Source organism: Vigna umbellata, chromosome 1, assembly GCF_029865625.1.
Source record: "Vigna umbellata cultivar VRB3 chromosome 1, Vumbellata_1.0, whole genome shotgun sequence".
NCBI classification, from domain to species: Eukaryota; Viridiplantae; Streptophyta; class Magnoliopsida; order Fabales; family Fabaceae; genus Vigna; species Vigna umbellata.
The window spans coordinates 65,348,204-65,365,450 of NC_142165.1; the positions used below are offsets into that span (position 1 = coordinate 65,348,204).

Genomic DNA, 17,247 nt, shown 5'->3' on the forward strand with positions numbered 1-17,247 from the left:
ATAATGCGTAGGTGGAACATATTTGACTTTTGGTCCTGACTTTGTATTTATATTTTACCTCATGGATCCTGAGCTGACACAAGCCCAATAAAATATAAACAGACTTACCTAAAAATCTGGCCCGTTGTTCATAAACCACTTATCATGGATCCTTTGATTTATTTTATCATCTGCTAAACTATTGGCCCAATAACTTAAACGCTGGTCCAATTGCGGCTAATCTTTGGCCTGGTTGACTGTAGCGGATGAACCGAACGATCTTGAGTGGATGGACCGAACGGTGCTAAATGTTAAGTGTCTCCACTAAATAAGATACACTACCCATTATTAAAAATATAAAAAAAAAATTGTTAAATTTACTTACCCTAATTTAAGCTTTCTTTATACATTGTTATAAAAAAAAATTATGTTAAATTTACTTACCCTAATTTAAGCTTTCTTTATACATTGTTTCTTTCAATGAGCTCGTGACAGTGCCCGCCTACAAACAAGGGTTTGGTTTCTTCTACCTCTGCTCTCCACAAAGCCACTTCAACAGAGCTGTTCCGCTACACTCTGCGTCCTATCGCTCTGTCAGAGCTGTTCTGTTTCTCTCCGCTCTGTTCTGCGCAGCACTGCACGTCACCGCTCCGGAGCTCAGGTTTGTAATATCAGAACCTTTTAGCCAGAAACTGATCTAAAAAAAAGTTGGCTGATTTTTCTGATTTCTAGACAAGGTTTCACCTGTTTATGTAGTGACACTCAATACCTCTGATTCTTCTTTAACCATGCTACTAATAATAAATAAATTCGTAAACATCAAATTTAGAGGTGCCCAAGGCCAGCCCTGACCTTTTTTTTTTATAGTTAGCCATTTTTTCAAAGCCCCTAGACTCTAAAACCCTATGAAATGGATTATGATTGAATCAGAACCGATAAGCCCAAACCTTTTGTATACGACCTTAGACATTTTCTTTCTGGACAAACACAAACATTTACCTACGAGCTCTACATCAACTGCAGAGGCAGCACAGAGGGAAAGGCAGACGCACGGTGGTACAGGGACAACACACAGTGGAGTCAACTGTGACGGCAGCGCACGGTGGTAGAGGTGGCGGAGAAGAATCGTGAACGAGGTTAGCATGACCTTTAGGATTTCATCTCTTTCTTAGCTTCTTCAAGCTTAAGGTGCCGATTTCAGCTTTGATGAATACTATTCAAGGTGGTTGGTGACTTATCCATTTGAACGAGCCAAGTTTTCTTAGCAAATTGAGCATTTACTGAGAACATCATTCTTAGAACTAGAAGATAGGTGGGAAGAAAATAAACATGTTTCCCAGTCTTGGCAATGTTTCATGCCAAAGAAGGAAAAAGATTGAGTGTTTGAAGAAGGGTGTTGGATTAAAAGGAAGGAAGTGTGAAGAGATATTATAATGGGTTTTATAGTGTGATTTCATTTGCTCTGTTTCTGGTCAGAAAATTTTGTAGGAAGATCTTTGGTTGAGGTATAATTGGAAAATAATCTGTAGTGAGATAGTCAGCCCTTGAATATTTGCATATATGTTGTTTTCTGTTGTCTGTAATCCGTCATTTCCATTAGTATTCATATTGAAATGACCAGTGTAGCGGTTGAACTTGTGGATTTTTGTTGTTGCTGTTATAGTTCGTTAGAAATTGTGAGAAATGGTATTTTTTGACATGTTACTATGAAGTGAGTTGATTATACCTTAGCATCTGATGGTTTGGGAAACCTAATTCTTAGGTCAAATATACTTGTGATGTTGCTTATCTCGTAATTCATATGCGTCTATGATTATCTTTCCTTGATCTCTATTTTGTTGTGGGCTAGTGGCTTGTCTTTGGAGAAATTTTGGTTGCCATATAGCATAGCTAGAGCTCTTATGTTTTCTAATATGGAATTTGTAGAACGCCTGCTTCATTTAGCTTTGTATTTGTAACAAGTTTATAGTTCTCTATGCCTTTTAATATGGAAATAACTGTGCTTTCGTTTTTTTTTGGAAATAGTGTTACTTGGTTTAGATGTTGGGTCTTGGAGCAACAATATATAGCCTAGGGTTTAGAGAATCCACAATATCAAATTGTGAGTGTTAGGATATTTATCCTATTTTATCATCATTATAGTGTGTCAAGCTATTAGACTTTAACCTTAAATACTCTTGATATTCATCCTCAGAAAACATAGAAGTGGAGGCTTCAGTTTTCGAAGTGGAAGTTTCAGTCTTCGAAATATTGGCGGTTTTGGAAGGGAAACCATGTAAGGAGTAGCAATTCTCTTGAGTATGACCCATCCTTTTACAATATGTGCATTGAGTACGTCCCCGACCTCCTCGTCCTCCTCCTCTAGTGCCACGTCCTCCTCTTCCTCGTGTGGCAACCATAACAGATGGTTCCACTAGTTCATGTGCTTCTTGAGTTTGAGATATCGGGACACGCAGAAGGCGAGTGGTCAATGTTTCCATAGAGGGGACCTCATGACTAGTTCGAAGTTGATCTCTGAGATGATCAAAATCGGGATGTAGGGCACGAAGGATCAATACCATGTAAAATTTGTCTAGTTTCTTTTTGATATCCTCTAATGGATCTACTTCCAAAAACATCCTAAGTTCTTCGACAGCAGATTGGGCTTCAGCCATGAAGGACACCATATCATGGTCTGTCATTTTAAGAGATGCAAGCTTGTTTGTAGTGTCATAGAGACGTTGAATATCGTTGGCATAAATGCTTTGGGCTTTCTTCCAAAAGGAGTGACAAGTTTTGAAAGCCCTCAAAGATACAAGAAGTTTGGGTTCCACTGATTGCCATAACAAGGCACACAACTGGAAATCTGCTTGTTTCCATTGATCAGCTTTTTCAGTAGGCACATGGCTTCCATCTTGCTCAAGGTGGTCATAATGCCCTTGGCCAAGGAACCACATTTCAACGGCAGCAGACCATGATAGATAATTTTTTCCATTTAGCTTCTCGGAGGTAATTGATGGACTTCCAGAGAAGGAAAGAGTACTGCCAGACGCCATTTCTGAAGAAGACGAATAGGACTAGCGAGGAACAAAAAAACCTTAAGGGTTTAGACAAAGGAAACTGTGACAGTGATGGACGACGGTGGCCGACAACGGCGGGCGGTGGCCGGCGGCGGTGGCCGGACGGTGGCCGACGACGGACGACGGTGGCCGACGGTTGACGGTGGCCGGCGGCGGGCAGCGGCGAGCAACGGCGGGCAGCGGCGGACAGTGGCGGGCGACGAAGACCTGTGGCACCGGACAGATATATATTACGAAACAGAAACCAGAGCGGGATCAACCCGCTCTGATAAAAGCCTCTCTGCTCCATGGGGGTTGTTTAAGGCTATTTATACCCTCCTTGATTCCACATGATAGAGCCAGTTCTGTGTTGGTTTGCCTTTTCTTCCTCCCTTTTCTCTAATGTTGCTCGATTTATAAAATGTAATAAATTGCCATCAAACTCTTAATTATTCTAGTATATGAAGGCAGCATAGCCTTCTCTGTTCTGAATGTATTAAGACTTTTACGATGAATGAAATTGATGTTAGGGAGAGTTTTTCTGAGGGTATAATTGTACTAAAACGTATTTCTTACAATTATAAATTATTTGTAACTAGGAAATTATTGCTTTCTGAGATTGGTCATGGATTGTTATTGTGCATTGGAGGAGCTAACTGGCAAAGGAGCTTACTTGCTTTTCAATTATTGTTGAGAAATTTTGATGACTGCGTGGAAGGGGAAGTTCTTGTTTTTAGTGAGGCTGTTTTTGTTTCAAATATTGAGACTTGATACCTGGTAGTGATGAACTAAAGGTTGTAAGGAGAAGAGTTGTGGATAGCTATTGCAGAGTGTCTGTTATTAGAATATTCTCCCTCCTTCACTCTATCTTTAGATGAATAATGGTTCTTAGTTGTTATGTGTGTTTTCCTTTCAATTCATATGCATTGGAAGATAGTTGATGAAATTCGTTGATGAAATTCAATATTTAATAACTGTGAGATGATATGACCCGTAGTTAGGACTGGGGACCAGAAAGCTTCATTATCTTGATATTTACATATAACCCTTATACTAAAATTTGGAGTTACCTTTTCCATGACACGGCGGTATTGGTGTATAAGGAAGTATTTTTGATAAAGGTTCCTAATTTCTTGTTTATGATCATTTACAAAATATATGCTCTTGAGGAGTTGTAGCTGCTGACTATTTCAAACTAGAACCGTATGTGTCGAGCATGTATGCTTGACTCTGTTTTATTGGGAATAGGCATCTCGATGAGCTTATTACTTCAGACTGTAAAAAAGCTCTTCCCCGGAAAAGTAATATAGTTAAATACAAGTATATGTAATTATTTTTTTAGCATTTGTAACTGATTCACTAACTGTTTACTTCATCTTCTAATATAGTTTAGTGTTATGTTTTCCAGTTGTGTATTGAGCATTTGGGATGCTCAATAATATATTTATCACATTTGGGCAGGTTAACCGTGGTCTTTCTAGACTTTGACATATTTTTTATTATCTTTTGACATGGACAGTAACTTCTGAATTCTTCAATAATTTGCATAATGATATGATTTTTTTTTCCTATTGAGATAGTTTATTAGTGTGTTTTACCTTAAACAAGTGTGATGCAAAATTGTTTCTGGATATAAAATTTGATAAAAAGGAAGACTCATGGGCTGGTCCTGACCCATTGGGCTTTGGGGTATCTAGCTTGTGGACTTTTTTTATAAAGGATTTTTTTTGGCCCTATGGACTTTTTTGGCCCCAACCCACATGGGCTAGGGCCAAATCCTATCAAATGGGCTAACTTGACAGGTCTAATCAAATTCATGCTTTCATGATGTGTGAAAAATACAAGGGCATACAAGTTCTTTTGGTAGTGTGTGTATTTTGTCCCCCTTTTACTTTCTGGTTGTCTTCACCATAAGCTTTCTCTATTCTCTACTCTTTAATTCTACTCTGATTTTTGTGTCCTCAATAAAAAACTTAGATTATTATTATTATTATCTCTTTGTTTAGTGATAAACAATTGTTGAGTGCTTTGTGTATTATTATTGCAGAATTTGGCTTAGTAAGTTGTTATGCAATTTCTTTATTGACTTCTTCATCTTCTTTCATCTTCTCAGTTCCAAACTAATTGAATATGACTCGGGGCATAAAACACCGGAAGAAAGCCAAGAACAAAAACAAGGTTAAATCTCCTTTCCTATTCAAAGCTGATTATTATTATTATTATTGTAACCTTGCTTCATTATGGTCTTTTGTGGACAACTGTCATTGTTTTTCTTTATTTTTGTTTAAATTTATGGAAAAAAATCAGGGCTCTAAGAAAGAGGGTGGGTCTTCTTCATCTTTGGCTCCACAAATTCCAGCTAAGGTGTGGCAACCCGGGGTGGATAAGTTAGAGGAAGGTGAAGAGCTTCAGTGTGACCCTTCTGCTTACAATTCTCTTCATGCTTTTCACATTGGATGGCCCTGTTTGAGGTCTTTTTCCTGGCTCTTATTTCTGTTCAGTCATTTGTGTTTTTGTTTTTCTGTTTGAATCAGTAGTGAGAAAAACTGAGCATATTTTGATAAACTAACCTGTTTTTCTTTTTCTTGTATTGTTGTTTTTGATAACAATGAAACCATAATTTGTTATGTAAAGTTCCTTTCGAGTAGACATTGCAATTCAATTGAGAATCTTGGCCAACTTTACTGGGCATTTGCTTTACTTTCTGCATATTATCGTTAATCTTCTATTTTTGGTTGTCATCAGTAAGTAATCTTCTATTTATGTTTTGGGACTTTTGACAGCTTTGATATTCTACATGACTCTCTGGGTTTGGTTCGAACAGAATTTCCACATACAGTATATTTCATGGCAGGGACTCAGGTCAATGTTGTTTCTTATATTTGTTTTTGTTTGAGGATGTTTCATTATTCAAATTGAAGATGGTTAGTATTCATGAGCAATATCACATGCGGTAGCATATATTAGGCTTTGTCGTTATGAGAGAACTTTTCCTTTAGAGGATTTTTGAGTTTTGAAAACAATTATTTTTCTTTATTATAATTGGTCATTCTTTTGAGAAGAGTTAACGTATAGCAACTAATAGTTATTTCGTCCACTAGCTTTGGTTCCTTTGTCTTTTTTCATTTTGCTTCTTTTGATTGAGACTCATGTTATGGCACTGCATGAAGCACAGGCAGAGAAACCTTCTTGGAATTCTATTGGAATTTTTAAAGTATCAAATATTTCTGGAAAGAGACGGGAACCGGTACCAAAAGTTGAAACTGATGACTCTGGAATGGATGGTGAGGATAGTGATAGTGATGATGATAGTGAGGATGAAGATGAAGGTGTTGCTCAGGGTCCCAGTTTGCAGGTACATTGCTCTTCATTTGAGTATTTATTGTTTCATTTCTTCACTGCTTTAGATTTGATTATTATGTCCTTTTCATGCTTTTGTTAACTACAGTTACGGAAGGTTGCACACCAAGGATGTATCAACCGTATTCGCTCCATGCCACAAAATCCCCATATATGTGCAGCTTGGGCTGATACAGGTTATGTACAGGTTGGACTTTTAAACCCTTTGATTTCATTTTCTAATTTGTCATAAATTTCAAGAAAACGTTTCCTTGTGTTTTTGGAATTAATGTGATTTGGCAATTTTCATTATTATGTGATAAAATGAATGAAAGTAAAACTGCTATATTATATAAAAGTGTTGTTTCATAGTCATATCAAGCCCTAGTATTTTATGGTTTTGGATGCTATTCCTAGTTACATTACACTACAAATTCTGTTTTAAGTTTTCTGAGAAGTATGGATTGGACCTTGACTAAGGAAATATTTGGTAAAATGCTAGTGGTTTCCTAAATAAGTAATTAGATTAGTTTTCTTAATTTACTCAGAAATGAATTTAGATTCTAGCTGTTCATGAATCTTATTTGGCTCTTTTAAGCTCTTCTGCAGTGTCAAAACTTTCCTTGATGTTATCGGAAGGGTTATTTTAATTTGGCAATTGTCTTCCAAATATGCAACTAAGACAAAAGGTTCATAAAGGGAATGGGCACAGTATATTATTTGATGGTTCAAGTTCTTTTTAGCTAGTTCTATTGTCCAGTTTTGTTTTAAATGCTGTTAGTTGTCCATGAGTTGACATCCAGATTTTGCTAAAGCTAGTTGAGCCATTGTATAAGTTCAGCATTTCCACAATGTTGAATTAAGCAGAATAGAGAAAAAGCTGCACAGAACCCCTAAAAGATCTGACTTAAAGAGTTGAGAGAAACTAAAATTTTTATTACTCACTTCTATAAACCCTAATGCAGCATACTACCCTTTTTTATAAGGGATAGTAGTTCAACATACAAGGAAAATAAGGAAGCTCCTAAAACCTACTAGAAATACATTACATTTCAACACCCACTTTCTTGTCTCTTTTCTCCACGTGTCTTCTTTCTTCTCCATCCTGCTTTTTCCCCATTGTTGTTTTGCCACCACCAACCGCTATGCAAAAGTGGCCACCATGGGTATTCCGCTTCACCACCACCTTGTTGTAGCCACCATAGCTGAAATTTGATACCATTGATCTTAAATTTAATTTCTATGTTCCAAGCTTGGTGCATACAATCATATGCTCAAACTTGACGAAGGAGTGTTTAATAATGACTATCTTCTGTTGTATAACATTTTTAAAGCTACTCTTGTTGTATCAATCATGTCATAGGCGGTAGCCTTTATCTTTGGTAATTAATGTGATTATATGTGATATTCTAGCTCCGTGTATAGTTTACTCGTTGGTTATTGGTTTTGAGTATTGTTTGTAAACTTTAGACTGGAAATATAAGAAAAAGAGCTTAATAGATTGATTATCTCTCAACTGACCTGTGTTATTTATAGAAGGAAATTATGCTAGGGATATCCAGGTAATTTTTGCTAATAGGTAAACAACTCTTAGGTACAACACAACAATTTTCCAATACAACTATGAATTACCTATTATAACAACTACGTATATTTAATACCTATTCTAACACTCCCCTCAAGTTGAAGCATACAAATTCTTAACACACATCTGCAAGTTGATCATTGGATCAAACAAACTTGGTACAAATTTCCTTGGATAACTTTTCTCAAATAAAATGTGAGTCAAGTGAATTTAGTCCTCTCATGGAACACTAAATTGAAAGTAATGTGGAGAGCAACTTGGTTGTTACAACAATACATCTTCATTTTTTGAATCTCACATGTTTTAAATTCTTGAAGTTGTTTCACCCATACAAGTTCACAAGTGGGAGACATCATTGCTCTATATTCAACTTGAGCACTAGATCAGGCAACACAATTTTGTTTCTTGCTTTTCAAAGAAATAATGTTTCCTCCAATGAGAACATCATAACTTCTAGTGGAGCGTCTATCCATAGCAGATCTTGTTAAATCAACATCTCAATATCCATAAATTTCGGTATATACTTTATATTTATACAATAGGCCTTGCCCTAAAGTCTTTTTGAGGTATCTTAAGATGCAGATGATAGCATTTCAATGACCAATACAAGGATTTGCATAAATTGACTAACAACACCCAGTGCAAAAGATAGATTAGGTATAGTAATAATAAGATAAATAAATTTCCTAACAAAGTCTTTTACATCTCTCTGGACCAGAGAGGTTGACCGTGGTCTGCAAGAGATTTTTGATTTGGATCCATTGGGCAACATATAACCAGTCATACATGTTTCTTCCAAGATATCTAAAGCATATTTACTTTGAGAAACTACAATGCCTTTCTTTGATTTAGCCACTTCAATGCCAAGAAAGTATGAGACTCCCAAGATCTTTAGTTCAAAAGTGATTACATAAGTGTTCCTTTAGTTGTGAGATTCTAGTGGCTTCATTTCGTGTAATAACATGTCAACAACATGCACGACCATGTAAACACATTTTCCAAAAAAGGTATGACAATAAAAAATTGAATGATTTGACTTACTATGCCCATTCCAAAAGTTTGAACAATGTGACTAGATTTTCCAAACCAAACTCGAGGAGATTGTTTGAGACCATAGAGAGACTGATGTAACTTACAAACTAAGCTAGACTTCCCCTAATCAACAAAACTAACAGGTTAGGTAAATCTCCTCTTCTAAATGACCATGAAAGAAAGCAATTTTTATATCTAATTGATGAAGAGGTCAACTGACATATTACTGCCATGGCAAAGAAGAGAGACAATTGTCATTATGGCTATGAGAGAAAACGTATCAGGAACTAAGTCCCATGTTCCATTACGTTCAAGAGCCTACATTTCATCAATCATGGCTTGTCTCCATTCAGGATGATCAAGTGCCTTTATTACATTGTTAGAAATGAAAATGGAAGATATAGAGAAGATAAAAGAGTTGTAAGTAGGATGAGGATTGCATCTAGAGTGAGTACCATTTTGAATGCTAATTGACCAACTGAAATCTTCATTATTAGGAGATGGAGTATGGAACGATGATGGTTAAGGATTTGATGAAGAGGACTCACCATGTAGCATTGAACTAGTCATTGAGTTCAATTGTTGGGAGGTGATAAGAAGAGAAGGAGATGGTCTAGGTGAATTGGGCTGATCATGCGAATTTGAATTATTTGGAGACTTGGAACAATGTTAGAGGGAGGATACTCAAAGGGCTCAACTAAAGGCACAACAAACAAGACTTGTTGGATAGAGTTAACATCTTGTATGGAGGAAGAGAAAAAGAGAGTTTCTTAAAAAAATGGCGCTTATAGGCATGTAATATCTTGTAGTGTTAGCTAAAACATTGATGCCCTTTTTGAAGACTCAAATACCCTCAAAGACACATTTAATAGTTTGGGCTGAAAGTTTATCCAAACCTGAACACACATCATGTACAAAGCAAACACAACCAAACAATTGAGGAAAAATGTGAAAGAGAGGGTTCATGTGTGTTAGGACTTGGAAAGTATATGAAAGGAGAAAGAGAGTAGAGAAATAAGGGAGAGTACCTAACTGCCGAGTAGTTAAGGGGAGCGGGAAAGGTGTCTATATAAGAGACCTCTTTTGTAGTTTCGAGTAGTTAGTTACTACATTCATTGTACAGACCGGTTGTAAACCTGGTGAGGGAGGTTAAGCTCCCGGATTCTTGATTGTATTCTTTGTTGTGAATACAATGTTTCTTTTTACTCATTCTTGGAGCTTACTGGTGAGAGAGTGTTAGGTCTCTAACTCAGATACCTAACAAAATGGTCCGACCTGTCGGATCCTTGTAGAGAGAGATCGGAGAAATGGAGGGAAGAAACGAAGGACGCCTAAAAGTGGTGGAGAACCAGCTCGAAGCGATAGAGATTGCAGTAGATGGATTGAAGGCTGAAAACGTGGCGATAAGACAAGATTCAGCGGCCATTCGCCAAGATCTTTAGGAAATCATTCGGATGTTGGGGAATCACAATCGTGACCTAGAAGGTGGATCGGATGGGAGTCAAGCATCCGTGAACGGCAACCGGAGGACGAGGCGAGAGGGTGAGAATGGAGGACGCGAGACGGATCGAACGGAGGGACAATTCAATTGGAGAAAGAAGGTGGAACTTCCCGTATTTGAAGGAGTGGATCCGCTGAACTGGATCAATCGGGCGGAGCGTTTCTTCGAATTACAGGGAGTGACGGAGGAAGAGAAGGTCAGAATCACATATGTCAGCATGAAAGGGAGCGCTGGCTATTGGTATCGATTCTGGCGGGAAAAGGCGACAAACCGCACTTGGGAAGGGTTGAAATGTGCGATGATCGGAAGATTTGGGGAAAGGAACTGGAGCTCAATATTTGAAAGGCTAGTGACGAACCGTCATACTGGAACGGTTGAGGAGTACATCCGAGACTTCAAAATTTTGGTAGGGCAAACGAGCGGAGTGACGGACAAACAACTTCTAGGCTATTTCCTCGGGGGTTTACGAGATGACATGAGGAGTCAAGTCCGACCGCATGAACCGCAGGAATTGATGGTGGCGATGCGTATCACAAGGGCTGTTGAGGAGTTCCAAGGAGGCGCAAAGGGAGGGAACGGGAGCGGGATAGAAGACCAGTTGTCTTGGGGACGAACGAGCGGTGAGGTGACACGGTCCGAGGCCAATCGCTATAACCCAGGCCGATCGAGGGTTGCAGAGCGGTCGGAGGCCAAGCGTTATAGCCCAGGCCAATCGAGAGTGGCCGAGAGGTCCGAGGCCAATCACCATGGTAACAAAGTTCAACCGAATGGTATCAACAGGAGAATCTGAGCGGTAACAGGGGCCAATCACCCAGGCCGATTGGGAGCCTCTGATTAGGTGGGGTCAATATGGAACACCCTGAATTTGCCTTACTCAGAATTCCAAAAATGGAGAGAGGAGGGAAGGTGTGTCAGGTGTGGGGGACCGTTCTGTCCAGGCCATCAGTGCCCAGAAAAGAGTCTAGGGATGGTTACTTTGGGGAGGATGAAGAGGTGGAGACTGCGGGAGCTGAGACAGAATTAGACCAAAAGCAGATGGAGATGTCTGCTTTTTCGGTTGGAGGCCTCACTCAACCACAAACGATGAAGCCGCACGATTTGATAGGGGACTGAACGAGATTGATTTTGATCGACAGTGGAGCGAGCCACAATTTCATAGGCAAGAGACTGGTAGAGGAACTGGGTTTACCCATGGAGGATACCCAACCGTACCAAGTGAGCTTGGGGGATGAGCAGAGGAAGAAAACCAACACGAAACAAACGGTTGAAGGCAGAGGGAAAGAACCGAGCGGTAGAAAGGCAAGGGAAAGCGAGCCGAGCGGTAAAAGAAGTTATTTTATACGGAAGAATAGGAAACTCCTCACCTTCAAGGAAATAATGAAGACGGGAAGATGGCCCCATAAATTTTGTCTCTTATCTCGACCACCACCCAAGCCTCCAGACCTGAATTGGTGGTCAGTAGCCAATGGGTTCCCTTCATATGATAACAAGATGATGAAGAGGAGCCATGAGACCAAGTTTTTTGGTTCCAACCTTAAGGACAAGGTTGTTCTGCAGCGGAGAGTAGTTTTAGGACTTGGAAAGTATATGAAAGGAGAAAGAGAGTAGAGAAATAAGGGAGAGTACCTAATTGCTGAGTAGTTAAGGGGAGCGAGAACAATGTCTATATGAGAGACCTCTTTTGTAGTTTCAAGTAGTTAGTTACTACATTCATTGTACAGACCGGTTGTAAACCTGGTGAGGGAGGTTAAGTTCCCGGATTCTTGATTGTATTCTTTGTTCTTGGAGCTTACTGGTGAGAGAATGTTAGGTCTCAAATACCTAACAATGTGGAAACCCAAGTACAACAAGAATACATCAATAAAAGTGATAAAAATAATGAAACCCAAAGGATGAAACTCGACTTGGACCCCGGATCCCAAATATCATAATGAGTTATAGAGAAGACAAAGTTGCATCTTGATTAAATTCCTTTTGAAAAAGAAGATAAAATGTTTTCCTAATTGACATGACTCACATGCTAGGACTTGAAGTTTTTTGAGTTTGGTAATCATCCTTTTTAATTTTTATAAATGTAGATGTCCCAAGCGATCGTGTAGAAGCTTAGGAGATGGGGATGCTAAACATGACATTGACGGTCTATGCGTAGATAGTAGAGTACCCTATGTTCATGTCCTTCACTAATAAGTCGACTTGTACTGTGCTCTTGTATAATAAAAGAATTTTGCATCAAAGGTTATTGAACAATTTAAAGATTTAATTAATTGACTTAAGGAAATTAGGTTAAAAGGACAATGAGAGACATAAAGAACATTATTTATGTTCAAAGATGAAGAAAGGGAGATTTGACCAATTCCTTGAGAAGTAACTTTGGATCCACTAGCTAAATTAATAACATTAGGTATTTTAGGATGATAAATGGAAGAAAATAAGGAAGCATTACTAGAAATGTGATCAAAAGCACTTGAGCCGATTATCCATATCGATAGACTTAAACATTCCAATGTTTGAGAGATGCAAGCTTTGACAGATCAGTGAAAGGGTGTGCTTTGCTTCCTGACTTCGAACTGAGTTATTCTTGATATTATTCATTAGAAAAATGTGGTTCAACCATATTGGATTGGAAGATGTTTGTTGTCTTGCTAGGAAAAGCATTCAAGGATAAACATTTATTTTGAATGTGGCCAATTCTTTTAGAAAAGAAACATTGAGGACATTTGTATCCACTTGAGGAAAGGAAGACATTGCTAGCTACCTATATTAAATACCTATTATAACAATTTCCTATATTTCATACCTATTTTAACATTAACATAATTAAATTTCTGAAATTCTTAAATTATTATTAGCAGATATGGTTAAACATTGTGAAGTGTATTTTCTGTCTTCTCTTTTAATCAGAAAATATATGTACCGTTCCCAGCCATGCCTTCTTTTTAGTGTAGTTTGATACTTGAGAACAATTTGTAGGTCTGGGACCTAAGCTCTCATCTCAATGCTCTGGCTGAGACCGAAACAGAAGGTGTCCAAGGAGTTGCAGCAGTTTTCACTCAGGACCCATTGCATAAATTTAAACACAAAGACGAAGGTTATGCTATAGACTGGAGTCTTCTTGTTCCTGGAAGGCTTGTATCTGGTAATCTTTAGTTCTACATTTCAGTTTATCTATATTGTTTTATTTTTCCTTGGTATGTCTTCATATTTTGTGATATTTTTGTGATATTAAGCTTGACAACGATCTTCATTTTTAAGGGGATTGTGATAATAGCATTTATCTGTGGGAGCCTACATCTGCTGGAACATGGAATGTTGATAATGCTCCATTTACTGGACATACTGGTAGTGTTGAAGATCTGCAAGTACGTGTACTAATATGCATGGGAATATTTGCTCTTGTAGTTTCAGTATAATATATTTTGAATACAATCTCTCACATTAGTAGTTTGTCTTTATTTATAAATGTGATAGTTGTAATGTTCAATTAATCCCTGCAGTGGAGCCCTACAGAACCTCACGTTTTTGCTTCTTGTTCTGTGGATGGAAATATTGCTATATGGGATATCCGTTTGGGGAAGTCACCGGCTGCATCTTTTAAGGCACATAATGCTGACGTGAATGTCATATCATGGAACAGGTATTGATTAATTCGTAATTCTATGGTGTTCCATGAATTGCCATTCCAGATCTCTTCATTGCTTTGTGTGCTTTGTATTGAACAGGTTGGCTAGTTGTATGTTGGCCTCGGGAAGTGATGATGGGACTATTTCTATTCGTGATCTCAGACTGCTCAAGGTATAGGTAGTCATCACAACGATTAAAAAGATGGTAAACATGCTTCATTTATAACGGGAAGGCTACTGTGTGCGTGTGATGTTCTCTTATGTGGATGGTGTTTCATGTTATGTTATACCCAGCTTCCTTGAGTTCCAGTGTTCATATTACATCATTAATTGTAAAGCTGTCATCTGACTTTCTTTTCCCTTTTTTCGTTATCACATCCATCTTTTATCTTTCATTTTTATACCTGTAAATCCATGTGAAGGACTGAAGATGCATTATGGGGAAGAAATATTATTGTGGGAATGTGATTTAGAAAGTAACTTTCACGATGTTTAATTTGTTTCAGCTTATTGATTTACTTTTTGTTATTAAAGCTGACATGAAAAGAGCATTTATTTATGGGCAGGAAGGAGATTCTTTGGTAGCACATTTTGAATACCACAAACATCCAATCACATCCATTGAGTGGAGTCCACATGAAGCCTCTTCATTGGCTGTTTCATCTGCTGATAATCAGCTTACGTAAGTACAACTTTTGATACTATTCAGAGATTTAGTGGGAAAATATCTTCACACGTAATATTTGACACGGAACTTTATGGTATCCTTTGATCCAAATAGCTGACTGACACGACTTGGTGGTAAAGTGCTTAGTTGTTTTTTTTTTGTTTAATACATCATTTGGTCCCAACTTTTGGGGGTTTGGTTCAAAATGGTCCCACCTTTTGAAAAAGTTCAGTAAGGCCCCATATTTTGTTTAAAAATGTTCAATTCGGTCCTTTTCGTGGACGCCGTTAAAAACTTAACGGTACTGATGCCACTATGACCAAATCTGAGTGAGGTGTTATGTTGGATGATTACGTGGCACTGTGAAGTGAAGTGAGTTGATGAAAATATTTTAAAAAAATAAAATGACTTAATTTGGGTGGTAGGTTTAAGTGTGGGTTAAAGCAAAATTACCCTTATCTAAGACTGATTTAGGCATTTCTGAGTAAAACATTGTGCTGCAAGTGGATTTGGCTGGTGATTCCTTCAAAATGAAATTGGAACAGTGTTCGTGCGTGCGTGAGATAAGTGGTCCTAATCAAGGCTAATAAGTTGATGTTGTTGTATTTGGGATTAGGGTTTAATTATATTTTGTTTGATTGACGATGATTCTGCCACTGAAACTTGCTTCTCCTTCCTGCGAAAAACCAACCAGAAACAGAGAAGAAAGGGAAGACAAAGAATGATATCTCCCCCTTCCTACGAAGCCACAACAGAACCAGAAACGAAAAAGAAGAGCGCCTCCCCATAGCGAGCTTCTCTCGCGCGTGATCGAAGAACACCCTCCCAAGTTGGGTTTGTTCGAGACAAGAAAAGGATTTGGGAAAAAAGTTGTTATTAGAGTTCTTTAGGTGTGAAACAAGCATTTGGGAATTAAATTTAGGGTTCAAACCTAATGCATCCAATTAGAATTTAGAAATTAATAGAAATTGATAACTAAAAGTGATTAAAAGGAAATCCCAACCCTAATTAATTATAATTAAAAGAAATCCCCAACCCTAATTATCTGGAACCACTTGCAGCACAATGTTTTACCCAGAAATCTCCAAATCAATCTTAGATAAAGGTAATTTTGGTTTAACCCACACTTAAACCTACCACCCAAATTAAGTCATTTTATTTTTTTAAAATATTTCCACCAACTCACTTCACTTCACAGTGCCACGTAATCATCCAACATAACACCTCATTCAGATTTGGTCACAGTGGCATCAGCACCGTTAAGTTTTTAACGGCGTCCACGAAAAGGATCGAATTGAACATTTTTAAACAAAATATGGGACTTTACTGAACTTTTTCAAAAGGTGGGACCATTTTGAACCAAACCCCCAAAAGTTGGGACCAAATGATGTATTAAACCTTTTTTTTTAATCTTTGGGTTTGACCCTTCGCCCAGGACCTAATCCTACCTCTTTGTTTTTGCTACTTTATTATGATGTGGGATTTAAGTTTTATAACCTTTCACACAGAATATGGGACCTTTCATTAGAAAAGGATGAAGAAGAGGAGGCTGAATTTAAAGCTAAAACCAGAGAACAAGTTAATGCTCCTGAAGATCTGCCTCCCCAACTATTGTTTATTCACCAGGTAATTCCAAATGCTCAACTCTGTTTATCTGAATGGTAGAATAAACTCCCGCATTAACTGTTCATTCGTTTATTTTTCCTTGAATTAAAACAGGGACAGAAAGACCTGAAGGAATTACATTGGCACGCACAGATTCCTGGAATGATTGTTTCTACAGCAGCAGATGGATTCAACATACTTATGCCTTCAAATATTCAGAGCACACTGCCATCAGATGGTGCTTTATAAGACACACTCTCTTCATGTTTTCAAGCCAACCGGTTACAAGTTGGATAAGCTGTTTGCAATCACCGTGAATCTACTTGAATATTGGAGAAAGTTTCTTTGTACTCTTTTTTTGCTTTTGGTTCTTATTGTTTCTTCTTCGCCCATGCTTAAAGTTTTGTGGATTATCTGCTTCAGCTTGGTATGCTTCACTTAATTTTGATGCAATTTTTGTGTATGCTGTCTAAACTGATGCTGATAGTAAGGTTAGAATGGAAACAAACAGGCTAATTTAGCCGAATATTTGTTTATATACCCGTCTTAATTTCATCGTTATATTTGTACGGAATTTTGATAACTAGGATGCTAAATTTTAATGTGATCTTGTGTTATTCTACTGTTTTCAAGTTAATTGAAATATTAACGTTGATTGGGGCTTAATACTGGTTTTGTTAAGTTAAAATAAAGTATTTTTGATTAAAGAATAATATATTGGGTCTTGTGTATGGGCGCGCCGCAATGGGGAAGTCTAGTCTTGAGCTATTTCTTTCTAAAGCCACTGTTTTTCATATGCACTTCTAAAATTTTAAATTTTACCTTGTGGTATTAAATGATAGTGGATGGAGATTATTAGTTTTGCTGTTGTGATGTGGTTT

General features: G+C 37.8%; 1 protein-coding gene and 1 pseudogene across 2 annotated transcripts; both read left to right on the forward strand.

Moving 5' to 3' along the window:
* The first annotated feature begins 455 nt into the window (after positions 1–455).
* Positions 456–16,927, forward strand: LOC124839405 (protein HEAT STRESS TOLERANT DWD 1-like). Of its 2 annotated transcripts, XM_047315217.2 has the most exons (14): positions 456–640; positions 1,003–1,115; positions 5,131–5,195; positions 5,325–5,488; positions 5,801–5,879; positions 6,193–6,372; positions 6,466–6,564; positions 13,445–13,610; positions 13,727–13,833; positions 13,969–14,108; positions 14,194–14,266; positions 14,661–14,776; positions 16,270–16,387; positions 16,481–16,927. In XM_047315217.2, the coding sequence occupies exons 3-14, from the start codon at positions 5,148–5,150 to the stop codon at positions 16,613–16,615; spliced, it is 1,425 nt and encodes a 474-aa protein (XP_047171173.2). In that variant the 5' UTR covers positions 456–640; positions 1,003–1,115; positions 5,131–5,147; the 3' UTR covers positions 16,616–16,927. The 2 variants fall into 2 exon arrangements, with proteins under 2 accessions (XP_047171173.2, XP_047171174.2); XM_047315218.2 differs by lacking the exon at positions 1,003–1,115.
* On the forward strand, positions 6,574–13,438 carry LOC148206095 (uncharacterized; annotated as a pseudogene).
* Positions 16,928–17,247: the final 320 nt, after the last annotated feature.

Excerpts from the sequence above, each read along its gene's own strand:
- LOC124839405 (XM_047315217.2), top strand. The coding sequence starts at position 5,148 with ATGACTCGGGGCATAAAACACCGGAAGAAAGCCAAGAACAAAAACAAG. Across the intron at positions 5,489-5,800 it reads ATTGGATGGCCCTGTTTGAG|CTTTGATATTCTACATGACT; the intron begins GTCTTTTTCCTG and ends GACTTTTGACAG. Across the intron at positions 5,880-6,192 it reads ATTTCATGGCAGGGACTCAG|GCAGAGAAACCTTCTTGGAA; the intron begins GTCAATGTTGTT and ends CATGAAGCACAG.